This window comes from Lithobates pipiens, unplaced genomic scaffold, assembly GCF_037356315.1.
Source record: "Lithobates pipiens isolate NorthernLeopardFrog02 unplaced genomic scaffold, aLitPip1_a1.2 Scaffold_22, whole genome shotgun sequence".
In the NCBI taxonomy this organism is placed as follows: Eukaryota; Metazoa; Chordata; class Amphibia; order Anura; family Ranidae; genus Lithobates; species Lithobates pipiens.
This window is the reverse complement of record NW_027507784.1, coordinates 62,377,486-62,401,309: the sequence shown is the minus strand read 5'-3', so window position 1 is coordinate 62,401,309 and position 23,824 is coordinate 62,377,486. Positions and strand designations below refer to the sequence as shown.

Sequence of the window (23,824 nt, the reverse complement as noted above, 5' to 3'; positions counted from 1 at the left end):
GAACTGGCAGGATCAACAGGTACTTGCTACTTTATAGCAAAGGACTGGAAACATGAGCATTATATAAATGTTTATTTATTGTTGGGAACTTTGATTTCCATTTTTGTCTGAAGAGACACTTTAAAGAGACCCTGTCACCATACCATTAATTTTATTAACAATCATTCCATTATACGTCCATTTAACATACTGTATATTAGACATGTTATTTGCCTCCCTTGTGTAGACATCCAAAAACCCTGGAACTGCTGCTGTGTGCCGCCATCTTGGATGTGGTGTAAGCAGCCCCAGCAGACTTCGAGCTGTCACTTCCCTCTCAAAAGATACCTGAATGGTTGTGAGGTGGAAGAGGTGGGGCAGAGTTGCTGGACGAGCACAGAGAATAATTACACTCTCAAAAGAGAGAGGGCTTGTGCTAGGAAATCAACTCTTGCTTGAGTAATCATTTTTTCTTGGAAGTTTAAATGCGTATTGCAAGTGAATGAAAAAAAAGGAAAGAAAAAACTGTAACTAAGTGTTTATAATGCTTTATTTTTCACTGCTAAGCTAGTGACAGGGGCTCTTAAATGGCTGATTCAACTATGTCATTGCCATGCAAAGCACAAAATCCATGGATAAAATAATCCATGTGTGACCTTACTGTAGTAAATGTGTATGTTCACCATTATACACCACACATACTGGTACATGCTTCATTTACCATATGTGGATGGGCCCTAAAGGCATAGTTATCTTTACCAAGAAAAAAAGGCGTGCCTGTGGAAAAAAACAAGCTATGCAGTTTTGACCAAAGGTGAATAACGACCTTGCTATAGGTGTAGGTCACTAACGTACTTACTCCAGCCTTGCCGAAAACCTCCCAGAGATGGCATCCAGCCTTGTTGCTAGAACATTGCTAGGAGGCTCCCCCATCTGTTACAGTCAACGTCCACCATCACAGTAGCAAGCTCTTTCTCTCATTCAACCCCCCCCCCCCCCCATGTGCTTTATCTCCCTTGAAGCTCAGCATTTGAGAGCTTGCTCCTGTGATGGTTTGGAAAATCTCCTGGGATTTCAGGCTCTGAAAGGTACATAAATGGCCTACACCTATAGCAGGGATATGCAATTAGCGGACCTCCAGCTGTTGCAGAACTACAAGTCCCATGAGGCATATCAAGACTCTGACAGCCACAAGCATGACACCCAGAGGCAGAGGCATGATAGGACTTGTAGTTTTGTAACAGCTGGAGGTCCGCTAATTGCATATCCCTGACCTATAGCAAGGGCATTATGCAGCTTTGGTCAGAGCTGCTCAGTTTGTTTTTATTTATAGACACCCCTTGATCTACAAACACCCCTTATCTGCATAGGCAGTTTTTTGGTAAAGGTGAACTATCCCTTTAATGTAAAACAACAACAAAAAAATCTTCATACCTGCATATACTTATTTTCTTGGGAAGCTGCTGGGAGTAGCACTATGCATGATTAGCAGTTGCATTTGGTCTAAAGTGACTCCAGCAGCCATTTTTTACTGTACGCATAAGCGCACTTTTACTTATAAATCAGTTATGGCAACCAGTAAAAATTCAAACACTGGAAGAAGCCAAGAAGACACAACTAAGTGCAGGACCGTGAAAGGTGAATTAAAAGTAAATAAAACCAAGAAAATGAGGAATATACAGCAACCATTTTACAGGTATGCTATAAAGGTGAAATTGCGTTTAAAGAGGACCTGTCACTTTTGTACACAGTACCTAGAAAAGGATGTGCTTATGCAAACTCCCTCATCTCTGTTTTCTCCTCTGCTTGAGAGGGTGAATAAAAGTCCTGATACATATTATGCAAATGCAGCAGATTACTGTCAGCTGCCCACTGGTGCCATTATGGTGACATCTCAGATATATATATATATATATATATATATATATATATATATATATATATATATATATATATATATATATAATATATATATATATATAAAGGCTCAGAAATTGATTTAGGGAGACCTTCTTTTAAAGTGAATTTGTTTGTATTCTTTATTTTAAACCCATTGACAAGCATAAGACAACAAAAAGTCAAGGAGCCTTTGCCAGAACACACGGAGAATACACAGCACAATAGGCAGTGTATAATCGTATTGTTAAAGAAAATCCATGCTGAGATATTGGGGCTGCCATTGCTGACCTCCTTCTAAAAATATTAGTTGCTTGGTTGTCTCTGACTTCTATTTTATGAGTCACTGACCTAGAACAAGCATGCAGGTTAGAAAGATGAGAAGTATTAAAAATACTAGATGAGACAACTTGTAATTTCTGAAAAAGAGGCCACCACTGACAATCTCCTATTCTCAGCATAGGTTTCCTTTAACAAGTGACAGGTCCTCTTGAACATTCTTATCATGTTATCACGCATTTATCATGCTTCATGTTTTTGTTTTTACCTGTTTTGTTTCTTTCTGTTGCACAGACCCATTCATTTCTTCATATCATAACTCAATCATGTTTGACTTTAAGCCACATAGAGGATGGCACTTACGGCCCCACTGTGGAGTACTGTACTGGCAGCAAGCGCCAAGCGTGGATATTTAGAAACTATACCAGGCGGGAGGTTTTTAGAAATATTTTTTACAGTCCCACTGATTACTTTCTATGAAAAGAGGTTGGTATTCTATAGTGGCATTCCTTATGGATGCAGACCATATATACTGTATAATACAACAGTCGCTTTGTAACCGCAGTGTAGTAGACATATATTATTTGCTCAGGTACACTTTAGTGGCTAATCTGGAATGATAAGAACAGACAGTGCAATAAGAAGTGTTGCAAAAAGTATTTATTAGTCATTGAGTGGATTTACCGTATATACTCGAGTATAGGCCGACCCGAATATAAGCCGAGGCCCCCAATTTACCTCCAAAAAAACTGGCAAACTTATTGACTCGTGTATAAGCCGAGGGTGAGACATGCCTGTCCATCCCTGTGTGTGTGTCCGTCCATCCCTGTGTGTCCGTCCATCCCTGTGTGTCCGTCCATCCCTGTGTGTCCGTCCATCCATCCCTGTGTGTGTGTGTGTCCATCCATCCATCCATCCCTGTGTGTGTGTGTCTCCATCCATCCATCCATCCATCCCTGTGTGTGTGTGTCTCCATCCATCCATCCATCCATCCCTGTGTGTGTGTGTCTCCATCCATCCATCCATCCATCCCTGTGTGTGTGTGTGTCTCCATCCATCCATCCATCCGTGTGTGTGTGTCTCCATCCGTGTGTGTGTGTGTGTGTGTGTGTGTGTGTGTGTGTGTGTGTGTGTCCAGCCTACCTGTGTCCCGAGCCTTTGTCCCGAGCCTCCGTCCCGTGTCGTGCCTTGCCTTCGTCCCGTCCCGTCCCGTCCCGTCCCGTGCCGTGCCTTGCCTTGCCTCCGTCCCGTGCCCTCTTCGTCGGCGGCCATTGTAAAATTCAAAAGCCGCGCCTCCTCCTTCGCCTGTGATAGGCGGAACACTGAATTTCCCAGCAGCCTGTGTTCCGCCTATCACGGACGTCGTATCATCCTCGTCCGTAGTACGAGGATGAGCGGATGCCCGTGATAGGCGGAACACAGGCTGCTGGGAAATTCAGTGTTCCGCCTATCACAGGCGAAGGCGGAGCCGGAGGCGCGGCTTTTGAATCATAGAATGGCCGCTGTCTGTCTGCTCGACGCGCTGATCGAGCGGGCAGACAGCGATGACTCGAGTATAAGCCGAGGGGGGCACTTTCAGCCTCAAAAAAGAGGCTGAAAATCTCGGCTTATACTCGAGTATATACGGTAATAAAGACAAATAGACTGTGCACTTTGCAAGTACAGTTGTTAGGGGTTAAAAAAAAGAGGATCTCCTCAGGGCTCTAAACCAGTGGTCTCCAAACTGTGGCCCGTTGCTTGCTTTTATCCGGCCTTCAGGACATTTCATCTGCTGATACCAGCAGTGGGGTATAATTTTCCCCACTGACACCAATGAAGAGGCACAATTTCTCCCAATGGCACCAGTGATGAGGCACAATTCCTCCCACTGACACAAATTATGCAGTACAATCCCTCTCACTGACACCAATGAAGAGGCACAATTTCTGCCAATTGCAACCAATGATGAGGTGCAATTCCTCCCACTGACACAAATGATGCAGTACAATCCCTCCCACTGACACAAATGATGAGGAACAGTTGCTCCCACTGAGACAAACGAAGGAGAATTATTTTTTTCCCCACTGATGTTGGGACCTTTTATACTCCCAGTGACCACAGTCTGGCCCTCCTAAAGTCCAAAGGACAGTAAACTGGCCCTTTGTGTAGAAAGTTTGGAGACCCCTTTTCTAAACTATTTAACAGCATCCCAGCCATCAACTGGACATTCCCCCAATCCCAGAGATTGGCTAGGCCCTGTTCAGTATTCAGGCTGGTCATTTGAATTCTCCTTCCCTAAGCTCAAGAAACATCTTCTAGAGACAGTGGAAAGCAATCAAACTCCCAGCCTGTGAAGCCCTGAACAGGCCGGACTAAACAATCACTGCTCCTCTGGCTACAGCAAGAGCGAATAACTAAATTTACCTAGCAAACTAACTAGGGGGTGCTGTGTCAGTAAATGACGGTAAGCTCTGCTGACTTCCTTCATGTGCCAGCAAAAAAGCTGTTTTTTTATTTTCCTTGATTGTGATTAGATATTCTATGCAAAGTAAAGCCTCATCTAATTTCCTAAACTCTGGAGCAACTGCTCTTGCAGAGTGCACCGTTTATTTGCCTTTAGTAAATCCCCGCATGTTCAGGATTTTAAAATGTAATTCTGCCTTCAGATATTTTAAAGAGAAGTATGGACTAAAAAAGCAAACATTTATATTCACCTAGGTGGAAGTAGCATAGATCCAATGCTGCATCTGTCCCCCACCGGCTCTGCAGTGAGAACTGGGCGATAAAACATCACTGAGCGCTCAGTTCTCCCCTCTGCTCAGAGCAGAGAGCCATGACAGTTAGTCACCGGCTCTCTACTCTGCGCCTCCAGCGCTCACTGGAGCACCGGGCTATTGAGGGAGGGGAAGAGGCTTAGCCAGATGCTGGCCCAGGGATCTGGATAGATCCTGAATATATGGTTAGGATCTTTCTGGAGCCTCTACCTGCTAAATGGCATCAGCTGACAGCAACAGTTCATTCTCCATTCCTGTGGCCTTTGTTAGGAGAGTGTGCACATCTAGTTTACAACTGACAGCGATGTCTGCCAGCACAGTACAGACAGGGTTATTTGTGGTTAATTAACATTACATGGAAGGGGAGATGTTTTTTTTCAGCAAGATAAAAGGTAAGCAACAATTTTTAAATATACATTTTTTAAAGTTATGCTATGAGAATGGGACCCGGAAACAAATATAAAGTAGGTGTTAACCAATTTGGCCAAACAAATGGAAATACACTTTAAAGTGTCAGCATTTCCAGCTGTCGGATGATTTGAAATCCCTGGACTGCTGACTGGCTACAGAGGCGCTGATGGCTCAGCAACGCAAGAGGTAAGTAGAGCATGGATGGGGGGTGGGGATGGTGTCCAGCGTTAGTTCACCTTTACATTTTCTTCTGTAAAGATGAACTAATCCTTTAGGGCAGTGATGGGAAACCTTGGCATCCCAGATGTTTTGGAACTACATTTCCCATGATGCTCAGATACACTGCAGAGGGCATGAGCATCATGGAAAATATAGTTCCAAAACATCTGGGGTGCCAAGGTTCACAATCACTGCTTTAGGGGATCCATTGTGTGCTGCTTGTCATGGGGCGGAGGGCTGTTTGCATAGACACAAGTGTTCTGTGCTTATACCCTTCCCCAAAAATGAAAAAAATTGGCAAAATTACAATAAGTTACTTGAGTAGATAGACCTTAAAGACCTCTAAACGACCTAAGGTGGGCAATAATACATCTTACAGAGATTATTGTTTCTTGCCCTTGATATTAGATGTGCATAATTGTGCAAAATGTTATGCCGCTTACACACGAGCGGACTGTATGGCGTACTTAGTCCGTCGAAACACATTTCAGCGGACAGTCCGCTCGTGTGTGGGCTTCAGCGGACTTTCAGCGTGCAGTCCGGCGTACTAAGTATTTCGGTTTTTTCGAAATTCTGTCCGTCGTACTTTGGTTTCAGCGGACAATACGGTCGTCAGTATGCTAGTTCGACGGACTAAGAATGGCGCATGCCCAGAAAGGATTTACACGGCGGAAAGGTGCTTTGCTGTGTCTTGGACTTCCTATTTCTAGTCCCGTCGTACGTGCTGTACACGTCATCACGCAAGCTTTCGACGGACTGTTTGTGCATCCGTGTGTGGTCAAGTCCATTCAGTGGAAAGTACGACGGACTGTCCGTCGGATTGTATGACGAACTAAGTATGCCATGACTATAGTATAACTGATGTTTGCACTGCTGCTACACCGACCACCCAACTCCGAACCTTATCCCATTACCATTAAATGAGACCACACCTTTTTGGAGTAATTAGTGGCCGTAGCAGCCCCTTTATTGATCAAAACAAATAATTAACATATCAAAAACCAAACATCAATAGAATTATCATTTAACTGATCAAACTGAAATCGTTGGTCTTCTGCAGGGCATTCCCCCTCCCCACCCCATTAACATAACGAGCAACATGCACTGCGGTCGTATTAACTGTAACTAGGCCTCAAGCTGACGTGCTAGCTCAGAGACAACCAACTCTTGACCGCAGTGCACCCATTCACCATCTTCCATATAAACCATCGTTATATGGCATCTCAGCAACGAGCCCATATCTCCAATGGGTCCCGCATCAACTTCTCAGTGGGGAGGGGTTATCTTCCTTTACCTGCACCGACCAACACCCGCCAACCGCTACGACATCCAGCCCCCCTGCGAAAGCAAAAGAAGTTAGCACCTTCAAAACTACATCACCTCCGGTCCAACCAGCGCCCAACAAAACTTTCCTGTATTGTCTTCTTTGATAAGGGAGGGAGGGTGGGAATCTTTCCTTGCGCCGACTGACGCTGGGGCGGGGTGCGCTCTCTCCTCCTCGCACTAGCCCCGCCCCCTAACTTTCCTACCCAATCCCCTACTTCCACAGTTAACTCTACTCATGCCAGCCCTCCGCCTACCCCGTGGTCCGTCTCCAGGCTGTTCTTGACTATAGTATAACTGATGTTTGCACTGCTGCTACACCGACCACCCAACTCCGAACCTTATCCCATTACCATTAAATGAGACCACACCTTTTTGGAGTAATTAGTGGCCGTAGCAGCCCCTTTATTGATCAAAACAAATAATTAACATATCAAAAACCAAACATCAATAGAATTATCATTTAACTGATCAAACTGAAATCGTTGGTCTTCTGCAGGGCATTCCCCCTCCCCACCCCATTAACATAACGAGCAACATGCACTGCGGTCGTATTAACTGTAACTAGGCCTCAAGCTGACGTGCTAGCTCAGAGACAACCAACTCTTGACCGCAGTGCACCCATTCACCATCTTCCATATAAACCATCGTTATATGGCATCTCAGCAACGAGCCCATATCTCCAATGGGTCCCGCATCAACTTCTCAGTGGGGAGGGGTTATCTTCCTTTACCTGCACCGACCAACACCCGCCACAGCAAGCAAGGATAACACCTTATCCTTGGGCGCACCTCCACACCCTCAAGGCTCGCTCCATCCCATCCTGTAGACCTAAGGCCCATAGATCAATCCCCACGGCATTAAGATGCACTCCGTCATCGAGCAGATAACGCCATGTGTCAATCTCTAACTCCAAATGCCGAACCGCCAACCCCCCATTCCTTACTACCAACCGACTAATCTCTTGGTTCACCTACCTCTTGGCCTTGTTAATCCGGCCCACCGACCTCTCGAACCTCCATGTGGTACTGGCAACCCTGTCCGACCACACAATGATCATCCCAGGAAAAGCTGCCCTAAGGCGCGAGAAATCATACTTGATGTCCTGCGGTATGTCCAACATCGTGCGAAGGCCAAGATCATAGCCCCCTACATGCACAACCACCTCCGGGGGCCTGTCAAAACCCGCAAAAGGGTGCACCTCGTGCACCATCCTGCTCCCGAGCAGGCCCGGGAAACCAAACCACTTCAAGCATGCCTCCCGCCTTGAAATGCCCAGCTGCCTACCTTCCGGCCTAGCATACCCCTCCTAGCCCCCCAGCAGACGCAATAGAGTGACCCATGATCCCGACCAAACCTGCTGGAGTACCTGAAAGAAAAGAAAAACACAAACCAACTAACAGTAAATGTACAGCTGTAACACAAACCCACGCCGACAGCCCCTGGTCCTCCCAACGAGACCCCCACCAGTTCCGGCCTAACGTAAGAACGAAACCTCCGCGATTCCCACCGGCCAATCCTCTTCACCGACACCTCCTCCAACCCCCATCGACCGCCTCCGTCGCGGCCCCAATCCTGAAAGAATGTGAGGAAAAACTATTCCCCTCCCAAACCCAAAGCCATCAAACATTTCCGAAAAACCCCTATAAACTGGAATCACAACAAAAATTCCCCATTCGCGTGCAGCTACAACGGGCCCGGCAAGGCCGGCCGACGATCCAGGAACTCACGCACCACGAAAACAGGACAAAGCTTACAGTCCGGAATTGCGAACACCCCAACTTCCGTGTCCTTGCCCCCTTGGTCTGTTCGCGATCTGCGCACCAGCATGCGCAACCTGTCACCCGCACAAATCACGTCCTCAAAAGCAAACCCTCCGCACCTTCTCAGCCGGGCTGACCAATTCCCCCATCCGGAAAGCGCCAAAATTGCCAAAACAAACGCAGTTTTAACAAAATTATTTCCTAAGTCAACATACACGTCACCGCCAGATGATCACCAAGCCTGCCCAACAGATCATAAGACACCGGTCTCACGTCATCCTTAACCTGTCGACCCTTCCGATACCCCTTCACCGCTTGCCTCACCCAAAAATCCCTTGTGCAATTGTGTTCCCTCCGCAGCTTGAACCAGAACGCCAAGCCGGCTAACTGTCGCCCCAGGCCAGAAATCGATATGCCATCCTCCAATCGTCGGGACACAAAGTAAAGAACCATTAACCTACGATCCCGAACCCCCGCCCTTACTTGTGTCCCCAAAGCTTCCCACTCCGCCCGAATATTCTCATAGGCCGCCCAAGTACCCGCACTCACCGACCGCCTGATCCAGTCGGAGACTCTTCCAACGCAATCTTCCACAGTCCCTCAGGGCACGGAACCCCGAAAACATCCGCCGTCGGTGCCAGCTCCTGAAACCTGTCCCACCGAAAACGAGACAGCGCGTCACCTAGAACGTTTTCAACCCCCCGGCAGATGCACCGCATGTATGAAGATGTGCAGTTGCAGACATCGCCGAACCAAAGGCCGCAGCATCCTTACCACCGGCGGAGAAGCTGCCGATATCCGGGTTCAGTACCTGCACCACTCCTAAATTGTCAACATGAAAACGTACCTCCAAGTCCCTGAAGGAGTCCCCCCAAAGTTCCCCAGCCAGCACCACTGGCAAGAGCTCCAGGAGCACCATGTTTTTATTTTTTTTTGTTTTTTTTTTTTTTTTTTTTTGCAAACCACCCACACTCCCGGAATCGGGCCATGGGCCCGCACTCCATTTTCCTTGGCAAAAAAAGGGGGCCCCAAACCCCGTCGACCCCACCGCAACCGTGTAGAGTTCCAGATCTAAGTAACTCACCGGCCCCGACACCCACAAAGCTCACCCGTTGAAACGTTCCACGAACACGTGCCAAATCCGAAGCTCCTGCGACAATCGTACAAAGTGTTTCGGTAAAACCACCCCCCGTGCTAGCCGCCAGCCGCCTACTGAAAACCCCACCCCATGGGTATTATCCTGCAGGCAAAGGTGAGCTTCCCCAGCACAGACTGAAGAGTCCTGAGCTGTACCTTACGCATGCCCACCAACCCGCGTATCCCCGTCTTTAACGCATCCAGCTCGTCTGCCGGGAGCCGACACTCCATGGCCTCCGAATCCAAAACAATACCCAAGAAACTATGCGTCTTAACCGGGGCCAAAGGGATGCCGAAAACACTCCGCCACACGCTCCAGCGTGGTCAACAGCACCGCACCCCCCGCCGACGAAGCCGGTCCCACGCACAAGAAATCATCCAGGTAGTGTATCATGGAATGCACTCCCATGACGTCTCTCACCACCCATTCCACAAAGGAACTGAAACGCTCAAACAACGCACACGAGATGGCGCATCCCACTGGCAGACAACTATCCACCTAGTACCCGTCCTGCCAACAACAACCCAGCAGATGAAAACTGACCGGGTGCACCGGAAGCAGCCGAAACACAGCCTCGATGTCCGTTTTTTTTTTTTTTTTTTTTTTTTTTCAGGGCCCCCCGGCCATAGCGCCTAATCCAGAAAACCGCTGCAACGTGTACGACACCGCGCTCAACCGGGGGTCAATGGCATCATTGACCGATCCCCCGCCTGGGTGCGACAGGTGATGTATTACCCGGCTCTTTTATTGGGTACCACCCCCAACGGAGAAACCACCCGATCGGGAAGGGGCGCACCGGAAACAGGCCCGCCATCCGATCCAACGCCACCTCCTACCGCAGTTTCTCTGAAACCACCTCCGGACGTAACAACGCGGACCACAAATTTTTATATACGCCGGCGGTACCACCCCTGTCCCAAAGGCTGAGCAGCCTCCCCATCCAGATATCGATCTAGAAAAGGTCGCAGCTTTTCCAGTCTCACCGGCGTCGTCCCTCTTGCTCGCAGGCTCTCCAACCCAACCCTTACCATGCTTCCCTCAGTATATTGCCAACCGACTCCCCGCCGTCGTGTGGCCGAGTGACCGGAAGCCCCTGATCCACCGGCCCCCCCTGAAAACGGAGTCGGCATCCTTGCCGACGACATCAAGCGCATCCACAGACTGATGTCCTCATGATCCCAGCGAAGAGCAGGTCAGATCGCCCTCCAGCGACGAAATTGCTCGTCATAGCGTAGCCACGCCAGTCCCCCGTAGACCCTGTGCGCCTCACCAATCTCGTCCAGGTAGCAAACAGCGCCGAACAATGCTCCGGGTTCCTCTTCCCTATCACACCTGCACGAATTGCAAAAGCCAGCAACCAGTTCTGGAACGTCCGAGGGATAAGCCTGTAGCGCCTCTTCTCCACATTCTCCGTCCTGTTGTCCTCCGGCTTGGCCCTATCCAAATCGAAACTTCCCCAAAGGCAACAGTGAGAAGACCTCCACAAACTCCCCTTCCCATATCTTCTCCCCAACCACCAGATTGCAGTGCACGCCCAGCGGCCCCTCAAAACACACGCACCCCTCGCAACGGGCCTCATCAGCTAGTCTGATCACATCCTGTTTCGTGCTCGTGTCCCCCGACGTTCCGGCTTTTCCCCGGGGGGCCCTGGTGGCACCGCGAACACAGCAGCCACCACCGCATCGCCCGCCCCAATTCCCCTGGCCTCAGCGGGCGCCGCTGGCGGAGGCGCCCCTGCCGCGTTTCCCCCCGCCCCCGACTGGTCCGGAAACCCCCACCCGCCCCCCTACTCGGTCCCCCGGAACGATCCACGCAGCCTCTGGTGAAACTATCCCCCGGAACCGCCCCGCTCAATATATATATATATATATATATATATATATATATATATATATATATATATACACACACACACACATACACATATATACATACACATACATTTTTTTGGCAGCTCCCTCAGGCCCGCCCAAAATCCCCCCCATCCGCCGGGGCATGGTCAAGGACCCGCTGGGCCAGAGGGAGGGGAGGCAGGGGAGGAACCCCCCGCCCAGAGAAACATCTGCGGCCCGCTCCCCACCCCCACTCACATACCCCTCCAAACCCCTCCCCCCAAACACCCCGAATCAACAGCAGACTTACCGGGCCACCTGGAAGAACTCCCACCAGCCGCCGATTGACCCTCGACCGATGACGGAACGCCTCTCGGTACCTCTGCTGCAGATGACGTCAGCTCACCCTCGGACCGTTCTGGACCCTGATCCTCCTCTCCTCGCGGCAGCCGTCCCGATGGTCCTGCCCGGACTGGCGGAGAGCTGCGCCTGGGCCGTCCCCGTCTCCGCCCAGTGATCGATTCTTCAGCTGCCTTTCTGGGCAGTGCGCCCCCGACCGGCTCCACCCGTTCTGCTGGGCCTGTTCCCGCTTGCTGCTTCCTGCAGTCCTCTCCAGTGGAAGCACATGAGTCAGCAACATCCTCTGCACGTCTCCCTCGGCGGAGCCCCGCCCCCGCAACGACTGCGCCAGGGGCCAGGCCCAAGTCTTCCCCACTCTGCACGTCAGGCCTCCTTATGCCCACCGCCGGAGCGGCCGGCGGCCGTGCGATGCTGCGCCCGCCCTCCCGCCGCTGTCCCGCGGCCGCCACAGCCCCATACGGCCGGCCGTTCTGCTGGAGGTTCGCGGTGGGCGGCGCCAGCATTCCCCGCCCGGCGTTGCACAGGTGCCCTGGGGGAGTAAGGGAAGAAACGAGCCGGCGGGCGGGAGCGCCTCGCCCGGGCCGAATCCTCCCCCGCTGGCCGAATACTGCCCTGGGCATCCCCCAACACTGCCCCCACCTGATCTTGAAGCCTCCTCTCACCGATGGCCGCAGCGGCGGCCCACAACCGCTGCATGAGATCTCCAAGGCTGATGCCATGCTGCCCCGAATCTTTCCTTGCGCCGACTGACGCTGGGGCGGGGTGCGCTCTCTCCTCCTCGCACTAGCCCCGCCCCCTAACTTTCCTACCCAATCCCCTACTTCCACAGTTAACTCTACTCATGCCAGCCCTCCGCCTACCCCGTGGTCCGTCTCCAGGCTGTTCTTACAGTCCACTCGTGTGTACGCGGCATTAGAATTACGTTTTACATTTTATAAATAAGTTTAGCTCTCATTCATACCTTTACCATTTAAACAACAGTGCATATAAAATGATAAGCGCATCATGTTTGCATTGCATAGGACTGCACTATTTTGGGGGTGGGATCTTTTACCAAGCTTTTTAAAGCCGAACGTCAGGCAAACAGCAAAACATACAGATGAAATGTGTATATGGGAGATGTTTTACCTACCAAAGAATTTGTATTTCTGTCCATTAAGATCTGAGAGTTACAAAGCCTTGCCACGCTCTGTTAGTTATAGAGTGTAGAAGCGGTATCGTGTTGTCATTTCTCCACCCCCCCCCCCCCCCAACTTGCTGATTGGAAATGGAAGGAGCAACAGCTAGGCTTATGAGGTCATCTTTCTGTTCACTCTTCTTGTTATCTAGGGGACAGGCCTAATTTAGGGAGGTTGTCCCCAGACAAAATGCATCCCAGCTTGTAGCCCTTGCTGGTGGTCTTTTAACTGTCAAGATGTGAAAGTGGCCTTAAAGTTTCTGCCACTTTAGGAAGAAAAATGGTCTCCGGTATGTATACATTGCAGGAGCCTAGAGATGCCTGCACATACCTGCAGCAGCTTTCAGTGCCTCCTTACTGCCCAAATCCTGCCCTCCTCTAGGTGGGCAAAGGTCTGATCATGTTTTGGTTATGTCTGCCCTTTCCTATCTGCCATGCATTCCTACTGGTTCATCACTATGATGGGCTGCCTCATAGTCCAGTAGGAAAGTGTAGGAGAGGAGAGCTTAGTTGTAAAGCGTTAATGAAGCGCACAGATTTCATTATAACATAAAAGAGGCCCCCTGGTCTGTAGCTATAATTTTAAATTACACTGGAGTAAGGACTGGGAGTAGATTTGTAGAATGCAGTCAATCACAGGTTGGCAGTCATCACCTGTTTTCTTCCCTGTACATATTCCATTTGATTGCTGTCCTGGCAAGTCAAGCAAAAAAAAAAAGACTGTGCTGAGCCAGGCAAGAATGAGAAGGGCCTAAAGATGACAACAAAGAGATAGGGTTGCTATACATAGTAGTAACATCAACTGGACTTGTTCTGAAATGTTGAGAATGTTTTGCATTCTCTCCAAGCCACTTCTTCAGCTCCAATGAGTGCCAGGAACATAGTCCAACATCTATAGCCACACAGATGAGTAGATGATTGTCGAAGAACTGGGTGAAACGATGTTACTTTACGTCACTTCGCATTTTGGCCACTAGGGGCATGAGCTCGCAGCGTGTGCCCGGAGCCGATACGAGTGCCCGGTGCCCACATTGACCGCCGGGCTCCCGTGATCGCTCATGACAGCGAGAACCAGGATCTGTGTGTGTAAACACACAGATCCTGGTTCTTTCAGGGGAGTAGAGACAGATCGTGTGTTCATACTATATATGAACACTGATCTCTCTCTTGTCCTAGACACTCCCATCCAGCTACAGTTAGAACACACATAGGGAACAAAGTTAACCCCTTAATCACCCCTAGTGTTAACCCCTTCCCTGCTGGTGACATTTACACAGTAATCAGTGCAGTTTTATAGCACTGATCGCTGTATAATTGTTAACGGAAGTGTCCAATTTGTCCGCCATAATGTCGCAGTCCCGATAAAAATCACAGATCGCTGCCATTTCTAGTAAAAAAATAAATAAATAATAATAATAAAAATGCCATGAATCTATCCCCTATTTTGTAGATGATATAACTTTTGTGCAAACCAATCAATATACGCTTATTGCGATTTCTTTTTACCAAAAATATGTAGAAGAATACATATCGGCCTAAACTGAGGGAAAAAACTTTTTTTTGATATACCGTATATACTCGAGTATAGGCCGACCCGAATATAAGCCGAGGCCCCCAATTTACCCCCAAAAAAACTGGCAAACTTATTGACTCGTGTATAAGCCGAGGGTGAGACATGCCTGTCCATCCCTGTGTGTGTGTCCGTCCATCCCTGTGTGTCCGTCCATCCCTGTGTGTCCGTCCATCCCTGTGTGTCCGTCCATCCATCCCTGTGTGTGTGTGTGTCCATCCATCCATCCATCCCTGTGTGTGTGTGTCTCCATCCATCCATCCATCCATCCCTGTGTGTGTGTGTCTCCATCCATCCATCCATCCCTGTGTGTGTGTGTATCCATCCCTCCCTGTGTGTGTGTGTCTCCATCCATCCGTGTGTGTGTGTCTCCATCCGTGTGTGTGTGTGTGTGTGTGTGTGTGTGTGTGTGTGTGTGTGTGTGTCCAGCCTACCTGTGTCCCGAGCCTTTGTCCCGAGCCTCCGTCCCGTGTCGTGCCTTGCCTTCGTCCCGTCCCGTCCCGTCCCGTCCCGTCCCGTGCCGTGCCTTGCCTTGCCTCCGTCCCGTGCCCTCTTCGTCGGCGGCCATTGTAAAATTCAAAAGCCGCGCCTCCTCCTTCGCCTGTGATAGGCGGAACACTGAATTTCCCAGCAGCCTGTGTTCCGCCTATCACGGACGTCGTATCATCCTCGTCCGTAGTACGAGGATGAGCGGATGCCCGTGATAGGCGGAACACAGGCTGCTGGGAAATTCAGTGTTCCGCCTATCACAGGCGAAGGCGGAGCCGGAGGCGCGGCTTTTGAATCATAGAATGGCCGCTGTCTGTCTGCTTGACACGCTGATCGAGCGGGCAGACAGCGATGACTCGAGTATAAGCCGAGGGGGGCACTTTCAGCCTCAAAAAAGAGGCTGAAAATCTCGGCTTATACTCGAGTATATACGGTAAGATGTGGGATATTTATTATAACAAAACTTAAAAGATAATGGGGATTATTTACGAAAGGCAAATCCACTTTGCACTACAAGTGCACTTGAAATTGTACTGAAAGTGCACTTGGAATTGCAGTCGCTGTAGATTTCAGGAGGAAATGTAAGGAAAATAAAAAACAGCATTTTAGCTTACACATGATTGGATAATAAAATCAGCAGAGCTTCCCCTCATTTCATATCTACCCCTCAGATTTACAGCAACTGCATTTCCAAGTGCACTTTGCACTTGTAGTTTGCACTTGTAGTGCAAAGTGGATTTGCCTTTCGTAAATAACCCCCATTGTGTTTTTTTCAAAATTGTTGCTCATCTTTTGTTTATAGTGCAAAAAATAAAAACCGCAGAGGTGATCAAATACCACCAAAAGAAAGCTCTATTTGTGGGGAAAAAAAGGACATCAATTATGTTTGGGTACATCGTCACCTGACCGCGTAATTGTCAGTTAAAGTGCCATATCGCAAAAAATGGCCTGGTCATCGAACAGACAAATCTTCCCGGGCTGAAGTGGTTAAAAGATGCTTGTACTATCAACATCTACACATTCCATGGTGATTACAACATTGATCTAGGTGCTGGTGCTTACCTGTGTGATTATAAATTCTGGGGTACAGCATGTTCCTCAAACTTATTGGGACTGAAGAAGTGGCTTGGAGAAACTATGAAATGTATCCAACCTTACAGTACATGTCCAGTTGAATTTAACTCATTTTTACAAAAAATACCCTGACCTGGATAAATGAGACCCTTCACAGACATGACTGAGATGCTAGGTAGAGACCGTTGACTCTCTTGGGGAAGCTGTGTTTATAATTTTGACTGAACTAGCTGAAATATGTTCAGTGACATCCAGGTATGGTGCCAGGTCATCATGATGAGTACAACCCCAATTCCAAAATAAATAAAAAAAAGTTGGGACGCTGTCTGAAATCTACTGTACATGAAAACAGAATACAGTGCTTTGCAAATCTCATAAACCCATATTTTATTCACAATAAAAATAGAAAACATATTAAATGTTAGAAAAAAATAAAATCATTTTGAAATTTATTGGCAGCAATACATCTCAAAAAACTTGGGACAAGGCAACAAAAAGCTGGCAAAGTAAGTGGTACTAACAAGGAAGAGTTGAATGAACATTTTGCAAATAATAATGTAAATTGGCAATAGATCAGTAGCATGACTGACTGGGTATAAAAAGAACATCTTGGAGAATCAGAGTCTTTCAGAAGTGAAGATGGGCAGAGGTTTCTCCAATCTGTGAAAAGCTGCTTCTAAAAATTAGCAAACTATTTCAGAATATACCTCAACGTAAAATTGCAAACCTTAAATATATCATCATCTACTGTACATAGATTCTGAGAATCTGGAGAATTCTCTATGCAGGGGACAAAGCCAAAATGCAATATTGGATGCCCGTGACCTCAGACTGCACTGCATTATTAAAGAGGAAGTAAACCCTGATGGATTTACTTCCTCTTTGATTGCCTGCAAAGGTAAAGCATAATGGACTACTATGCATCGCATAGTAGTCCATTATGTGTCACTTACCTGACACAGGAGCCAGCGAAGTCACCGCTGTCCCCTGTAGGCCGGCGCATCCATCTTCTCGGTGGGTCTCGCCGCTCCGCCGCTGTCATTCGGCGAAGCCGCGATGACGTCACTCCCGCGCATGCGCACGGGAGCCGCCATATGGCTGTTGACCGTAGCGCGCTCAGTGCGCCTGCGCTCTGCTGTCTAGAGCGCATGCACCGTAGACAGCGGTGCCTGTCTTTCGGCAAATATCTCCTAAACCGTGTAGGTTTAGGAGATATTTCTTGGACCTACAGGTAAGCCTTAATCTAGGCTTACCTGTAGGTCAAAGTTGGTTGTAAGGGTTTACAACCACTTTAACACAAATTTGCTCATACATGCGTAAGCTTCAGGCACACCGATATTTCTGCAGTCTTAACTCTTGTAAATTTATGAGTGCCTCCATGGTAGAAGCACATGCATTCTAAAAGATAGATAGAGGGCAAGTGAGCCTGGAGGTAGCCCACCCCTTTGTAAAGGAACAGGGGCACACTGGACACCCAGCACATAGCACAATGGCAGCTGTGATGAATATCACTGCATGGACTCAGAAATACCTCCAAAAATCACTGTCTGTGAACACAGTTCACCGTGCCATCCAAAAATGAAAGGTAAAGCTCTATCATGCAAAAAAGAAGTCATATCTGAATATAATCTAGAAGCGTGACCATATTTTCTGGGTCAAAGCTCATTTAAAATGGTCTGTTGCAACATGGAAAACTGTTCTGTGGTCAGACGAATCAAAATTGATTGTTCTTTTTGGCAATGACAGGTGTTGCATCCTTTGGACTAAAGGAGAGGGAACTCCCAGCTTGTTATCAGTTCAAAAGCCAGCATCTCTGATTGCATGGGGGTGCATTACTGCATATGGTATTAGCAGCTTGAAAAATGCTGAAAGATATATCTAAGTTTTCGGGCAGCATATGTTCCCATCCAGATGACTTCTATTTCAGGGAAGGCCTTGCATATTTCAGCAGGACAATGCTAAACTGCATACCGCATCTATCACAACAGCATGGCTTCATAGTAGAGGAATCTAGGTGCAGTGCAGACCTTTCCCCATCTGAAAATATTTGGTATATCTTAAAAAGAAAAATATGACAAAGAAGACCGAGGACTGTTGAACAGTTAGAATCCTATCAGACAAGAGTGGAACAACATTCCTCTCCTAAATCTCCAGCAACTGGTCTCCTCAGTTCCCAGACGTATACAGATTGTTTTTAACGACTTCAGCCCCAGAAGGTTTTACCCCCCTAATCAAAGGGTTAAGTGTGTCCTTAGGAGGTACTTGCTAACTGTGTGATGGTCTGGATGAAGACACTGATCTCTATCTTCTTCCCTGTCAGATCAGCGATCTGCCTCTTTTACATAGGAAGATCACCGCTCTGCCTCTCTGGGGAGTGATCACAGGTGGCCAGTGGACATTGGGTCTGCCGGGCCTGCTGATTAGCTCCCCCTCTGTCCAATCAGCATGTGCATGCGCTCCCCAGTGTCTATTGCACAAAATAGATGCCGTACAGGTACAGTTTATCTGCGGTAGGCGGTCTTTATTTGGGTAAAAGAAGAGGGGGTGCTACACCATGATAAACATGTCCCTGTCTCAACCTTTTTTTGGGGTGTGCTGCTGCCATCATTTTTAAAATGACCTTCTTTTATTTCTTAAATTTGTAAATTTTCTCAATCTTAACATTTGATATGTATTCTGTTTCTATTGTGAATCAAATATGGGTTTATGAGATTTGTAAATCATTGCATTTTGTTTTTATGTAGATTTTACACGGCATCCAAACTTTTTTTTAAATTGAGGTTGTAACTATATGCTGTAAATTTACATTGTATGCCATAGAAATGTTCTGTCTGACAAACACATGGTATCTGTCAAATCTCTTTTACCCAAACAACCATATCCAATAAATGCAAGTTCACTGATCTGGCAAATGTTTAATAGATCACCTTACACTCAATAAAAATGATATACTAGATTGTTGCAACATGTAATTTTTGTTTTTTATTTATTGATTACAAAGGGTATTGTGCTTCAACTGTATCATAAATATATGTATTGTAGTCAACTTTCATTAACCTTTTTGCAATTTTTACAGCACTTTGTCTTGAGACATATCAACAGCAACCAGTGCTTGGATGAGCCGACAGAAGAGGACAAAATGGTCCCAACAATGAAGGAGTGCAACGGAAGCCGATCCCAGCAGTGGCTTTTGCGTAACATGACGTTGAACGCCTAAACCTTCACGATTGTTAGCCAAGCATCTAAACATTTACAAGAGTCTACAGACCTTAATTATCAACGTAAGGAACACTTAAATGGGAATATAACACCTTTCAGACTCTCAGTGACGTGAAATAATTGAAAACCTCTTTGAATTCAGATGGGAGGACGGAAATAGAACTTTTTCTAATTTTTCTTCCGTGGACAATACATGACTGTACAGGTCCAATGGCAAACTGTGCCAGTTTACAGGAGAACAATGAGAAACGTTGGAAGCTGTATATAATCATCCTGCCCTGAAAACAACTATATTTGTCACAGATTAACTTATGTGGATTGAAAGGATTGGATAAAAAAAGAGAAAAAGTATTTTACTATAAAATATGGAGATGAACCAGGGAAAGTCTAATCAAATAGTACACTTCAATAGGCCATCAATTAATCTTATAGATAAAGCAAGCCCATATTCAGTCTCCCTAAAGCAGCAAAAAGTAGCGCAGGGTTTATAAGGCCCCATCTTTATAGTGATGTCCATGGACCACTGCAGTACTTACTGTCCAATCAAATGATCAGTTTTAATCAGGTAAATAAATTTCAGGTGTTCCAAAACAAGGGTTTTGCAATATCGCCACAGAGTAGAAAAGCCTGCCCCCTGCTGCCATACATTAAATATTGACCCTTATTATCAGTGGAAGCAGTGGTCTCATTGCAGAAGTACATCCCCCACCGCTCCCTGCTTATTTAAATACTCTAGCTCTGACTCAGACCCCTACAGATAGCAAAGGTTCTCCAGGTCACCAGGAAGGGGAGCAGCTGTGAGCATCTGCTTCTCTATTTTTTAAGGAGGGGGTAAGTATGAGGGGGAAGTATTATCTTGCATCTTTTGCCAATGTTAAAAATTCCTTTGAATATAATTGAAAAATTGGTTTTGGGTACCCTTTTATTTTGTTCTTAAAGCCGCAGTCCATGTATGGTAATTTTTACATAGTTACCCTGGCCTAACTTGGACCAATGTGAGCTTGTACTGTATGTGCCATACCTTTTGGGATCTCTGAGGATTCTGGAAATCACTGTAGAAGACACCACTACTTCAGTGATCTCCAGTAGCTTCTTGGTCCCATGATAAGTGGCTGCCCTGATGCATTGTGAACCAAGGAGACCACTGCCTTGCCCTCCCACTTCATTCAATCAAGAGAACATCTTGCATTCACTGAGAAAATTTTAAGAGTTCCCTGAATAGCACCCGTCCTGAGTGAGCGAACTCCTGTTTTCACAATGCAACAGGGAAGCCATTCGGCACAAGATTTGGAAGCAAGTGGGGAGCACTGAAGTAGCGGTATCTACTACAGTGATATGCAGCTTCTATAGGGATCCCACCGGTATGGGATATAATGTACATACTTACATTAGTCCAATCTGGAACAATCTAACTATGTAAAATTGCCAGACCTGGAATTCATATTTAAAGACAGACTTCTATTTAATTGAGTGGCGAGATCTGTAAGCTGTTGTTTCAGCATCATCCTCCTAAAAGTGCCATCTCAACTGTGTTCTTATTGGATGCAGTAGTCAAGATGCACCCCCTAAAGCTCAATAAGCCAATATTTTTTTTTGTTTTGGATAGAGTAGCAAAAAATTAACATTATCAAGTTTTTATTTCTGTCTGTGACCCCCTTCCTTTGTCTGTGACACCTGTGAAACAAATGAGGGGTGCCGTTACCCAAACAGGAAGGCACATACAGCAATAAAAACATTGTCAGGAACTTTATCCCTTATGCACATTAACAGATGGTAATAAAACCTTCACAGAGGCTCTAACCCTTCCCTGTGTGTCAAATATTATGCTAATCCTGTTGTCAGTGAAAATAAAATGCCAACCTGCAGTGACTTTTTTTCTGGGAAGGCTAGAAGGGGGGCACTAATGAAAGGTTTGACATGGTTCCTTTAAGTTCTAAAACTGAATCTACATGGTCCTAAATAGAATGGCTAAACTAACGTATGTGTGAGCATGTTGTAGCAGTTGCAAATGCCTCTGAATTTCAAAATCAATCCTTGTGTCCCTATTAAGCAAACAGATTCTATACACAGGCTGTATAGTGAAAGGGCTTGTCTACTGGGGGGGGGGGGGGGGGGGGGGGTGTAATAAAACTGGGTAAGGCTGGAGTTCAGCTCTAAATTCTGTTTAGTACCGAATGTCCTACCAAAGCTATGCCCCACCACTGTCGTTAAGTATTTCATTGTCATATCCTCATTGCAAAGCGGAACCTCTGGCATTGGACTGTTGGATAACAGAGGACACACCATTGGGAGGTTGTGACTCCTAATGCTGACAAATATCAAAACTTACAAAAGTCAAACCTCACTTAGACAGCGACAAAGGGATTGATTGAAAATAATCATAGGTGTTTGCAGTGAACACAAGATGCCTATACTTTAGTATTGTTAGTTTTTCTAGTTTTCAGTCACTCTAAAGTAGATCCAAGCTTCAGGGATACTTGATGATCAAATCCGGTCTTGACTGAAGACAGCAGAGAAAGTTCTTCTCTATGCCATTACAGTGACTAATATCAAGTGCTAATGCCACTGCTATCACTTTAGTCAATGAGCATTGACAATTTAACATAAGTGTTTGCTTGGGCCTTGTTAGCTTTGTGGCCTACTGCTTTTATTGCCTCGCCCGTTGCAAAAGTAAATATGGATCCCCTTCGAAAATCACCCTGTGAGACTTAAAGGTTCAGCTAATCATAAAATGTTCATTAACTGTATGAAATTAACCTCTTGTTGACAATGACTACTACTTTATGTGCAAATTGACATGTTGACTCCAATGTGTTTAAAAAGGAAGTGTTTTTTTATTAACGTGTTTATTAAGTGCTAATAAAAGATTTAAAGTCTCACATTAAATTAAAGTGGATTTTGAAGCGTAGCATTAACTATTCTTAAAAATGTACCCTACCCTCTTTTTCCCTATCTACCCTGTGTAAAAAAAGATGTATATACAACTGGGCTCCCCCGTGTCTCCCCTGTGTCAAGGAGCCCTGACAGTGCTGGGAATTCTTGGAGCCGCAATGTCACCCATATGCTCCCATGGCCTATTTGTTGTTGGCACCCCCCTCCTCTCCCTTGCAGCCACCGCTTACTGAAACAGGAGAGCCAGAGCTGCAGCATCACCAGCCCGGAGGGGACTTAAAAATGGTTGGCATACAGATCTTTTTACACAGGATAGGTAGGATAGGTAGGAGGACGGGGAAAGGAACATTTTTTCAAATAGTTATTATTGGACTTGAATTTCATTTTAAGCCCATAGCTATGTGGAATTATAGATTAAAAAGAATCAGTCACCAGTCATGGCTGGGGCTATATAAGAAGCTTAATATTTGATTCTTAAATTGTTAAAGTTAGGCAGGTTTACCTAAGAAAGATGTATATTTGCTGCTTTTTTAAACTTTGCTTCCTTTATCTGAGAATGACACTTCAGATTGAGTGCCAGAGGTCGGGCGGTCAACATCAGCTTACACCCATGCATAATTGCTAAACTTTTGAGTGTGACCAAAAAAGGGTCCTATAGCTATGACACTTTTACTGTGTTCATTCAAGGAAACTACAGCCCCCCCTTCCTTCCTGAGTAAGGTTTAATCGCTGATCCACACTCCCTCAACACCTTCTTGCAGTAGGCGTCCATTCTGGGAAAGCTTTGGTGTTGCGTGATTTTGGAGCTTGCCTATGATAATGACAGTTGGCTACAGCGCTTTGAATTGATGACACACTTAGTGTGCTAAGTGAGCAGTGCACATGCACCATTGTGACTCTGGACTCTATATACAAGCTTCCCAGGTAACCTCTGCAAATTTGACAGTCCACTTTAGTCCCTCAGCTGCCAAATTTGGCACCATCTTGGTTGAATTTCTGCACTACTCTTCCCAGTGTATAGCTGCTATGTGAAGGTTAAACCTCTTCCAATTGTTGGAGGCTACCATAAGCCCACACAATGCATAGACAATCCTAGCACACAAGAAGTGTGCCACAAATGCCTCTGATACAGCGCATGCACAGCCAGCAGAAAACAAGTTTGGCATGTCTAAGGCCGCGTACACACGGGCGGACTGTTCGCCCAACTTTGTCCGTCAAACAGTTTCGGCAAACAGTCCGCTCAAAATTAGCATGGACGGACATGGCCACACACGACGAACGAACAGTTTGCTGAAACCGTGCGCGATGACGTGAACGGCACGTACGACGGGACGAAAAATACGACGTCCTATACACTGCATTATAACTTTCGGCGTGTAAATCCTTTCTGAGCATGCGCGGAACTTAGTTTGACGAACAAGCCTACACACGGGCAGACTGTTCGCTCAAA

At 46.7% G+C, this 23,824-nt stretch overlaps 1 protein-coding gene across 3 annotated transcripts in view; it reads left to right on the top strand.

The window, feature by feature from the left end:
* Window positions 1-23,547, top strand: part of GALNT13 (polypeptide N-acetylgalactosaminyltransferase 13) — a 538,975-nt gene extending 515,428 nt beyond the window's left edge. For 2 of the 3 annotated variants that reach the window (XM_077447666.1, XM_077447667.1), the window contains 2 exons: window positions 2,449-2,640; window positions 19,340-19,482. In XM_077447666.1, coding sequence (XP_077303792.1) covers window positions 2,449-2,634 — 186 coding nt within the window. In that variant the 3' untranslated portion in view covers window positions 2,635-2,640; window positions 19,340-19,482. Of the gene's footprint in view, window positions 1-2,448; window positions 2,641-19,339 lie in introns of all 3 variants that reach the window. The other variant, XM_077447668.1, reaches the window with a different exon arrangement.
* The last annotated feature ends 277 nt before the right edge of the window (window positions 23,548-23,824 follow it).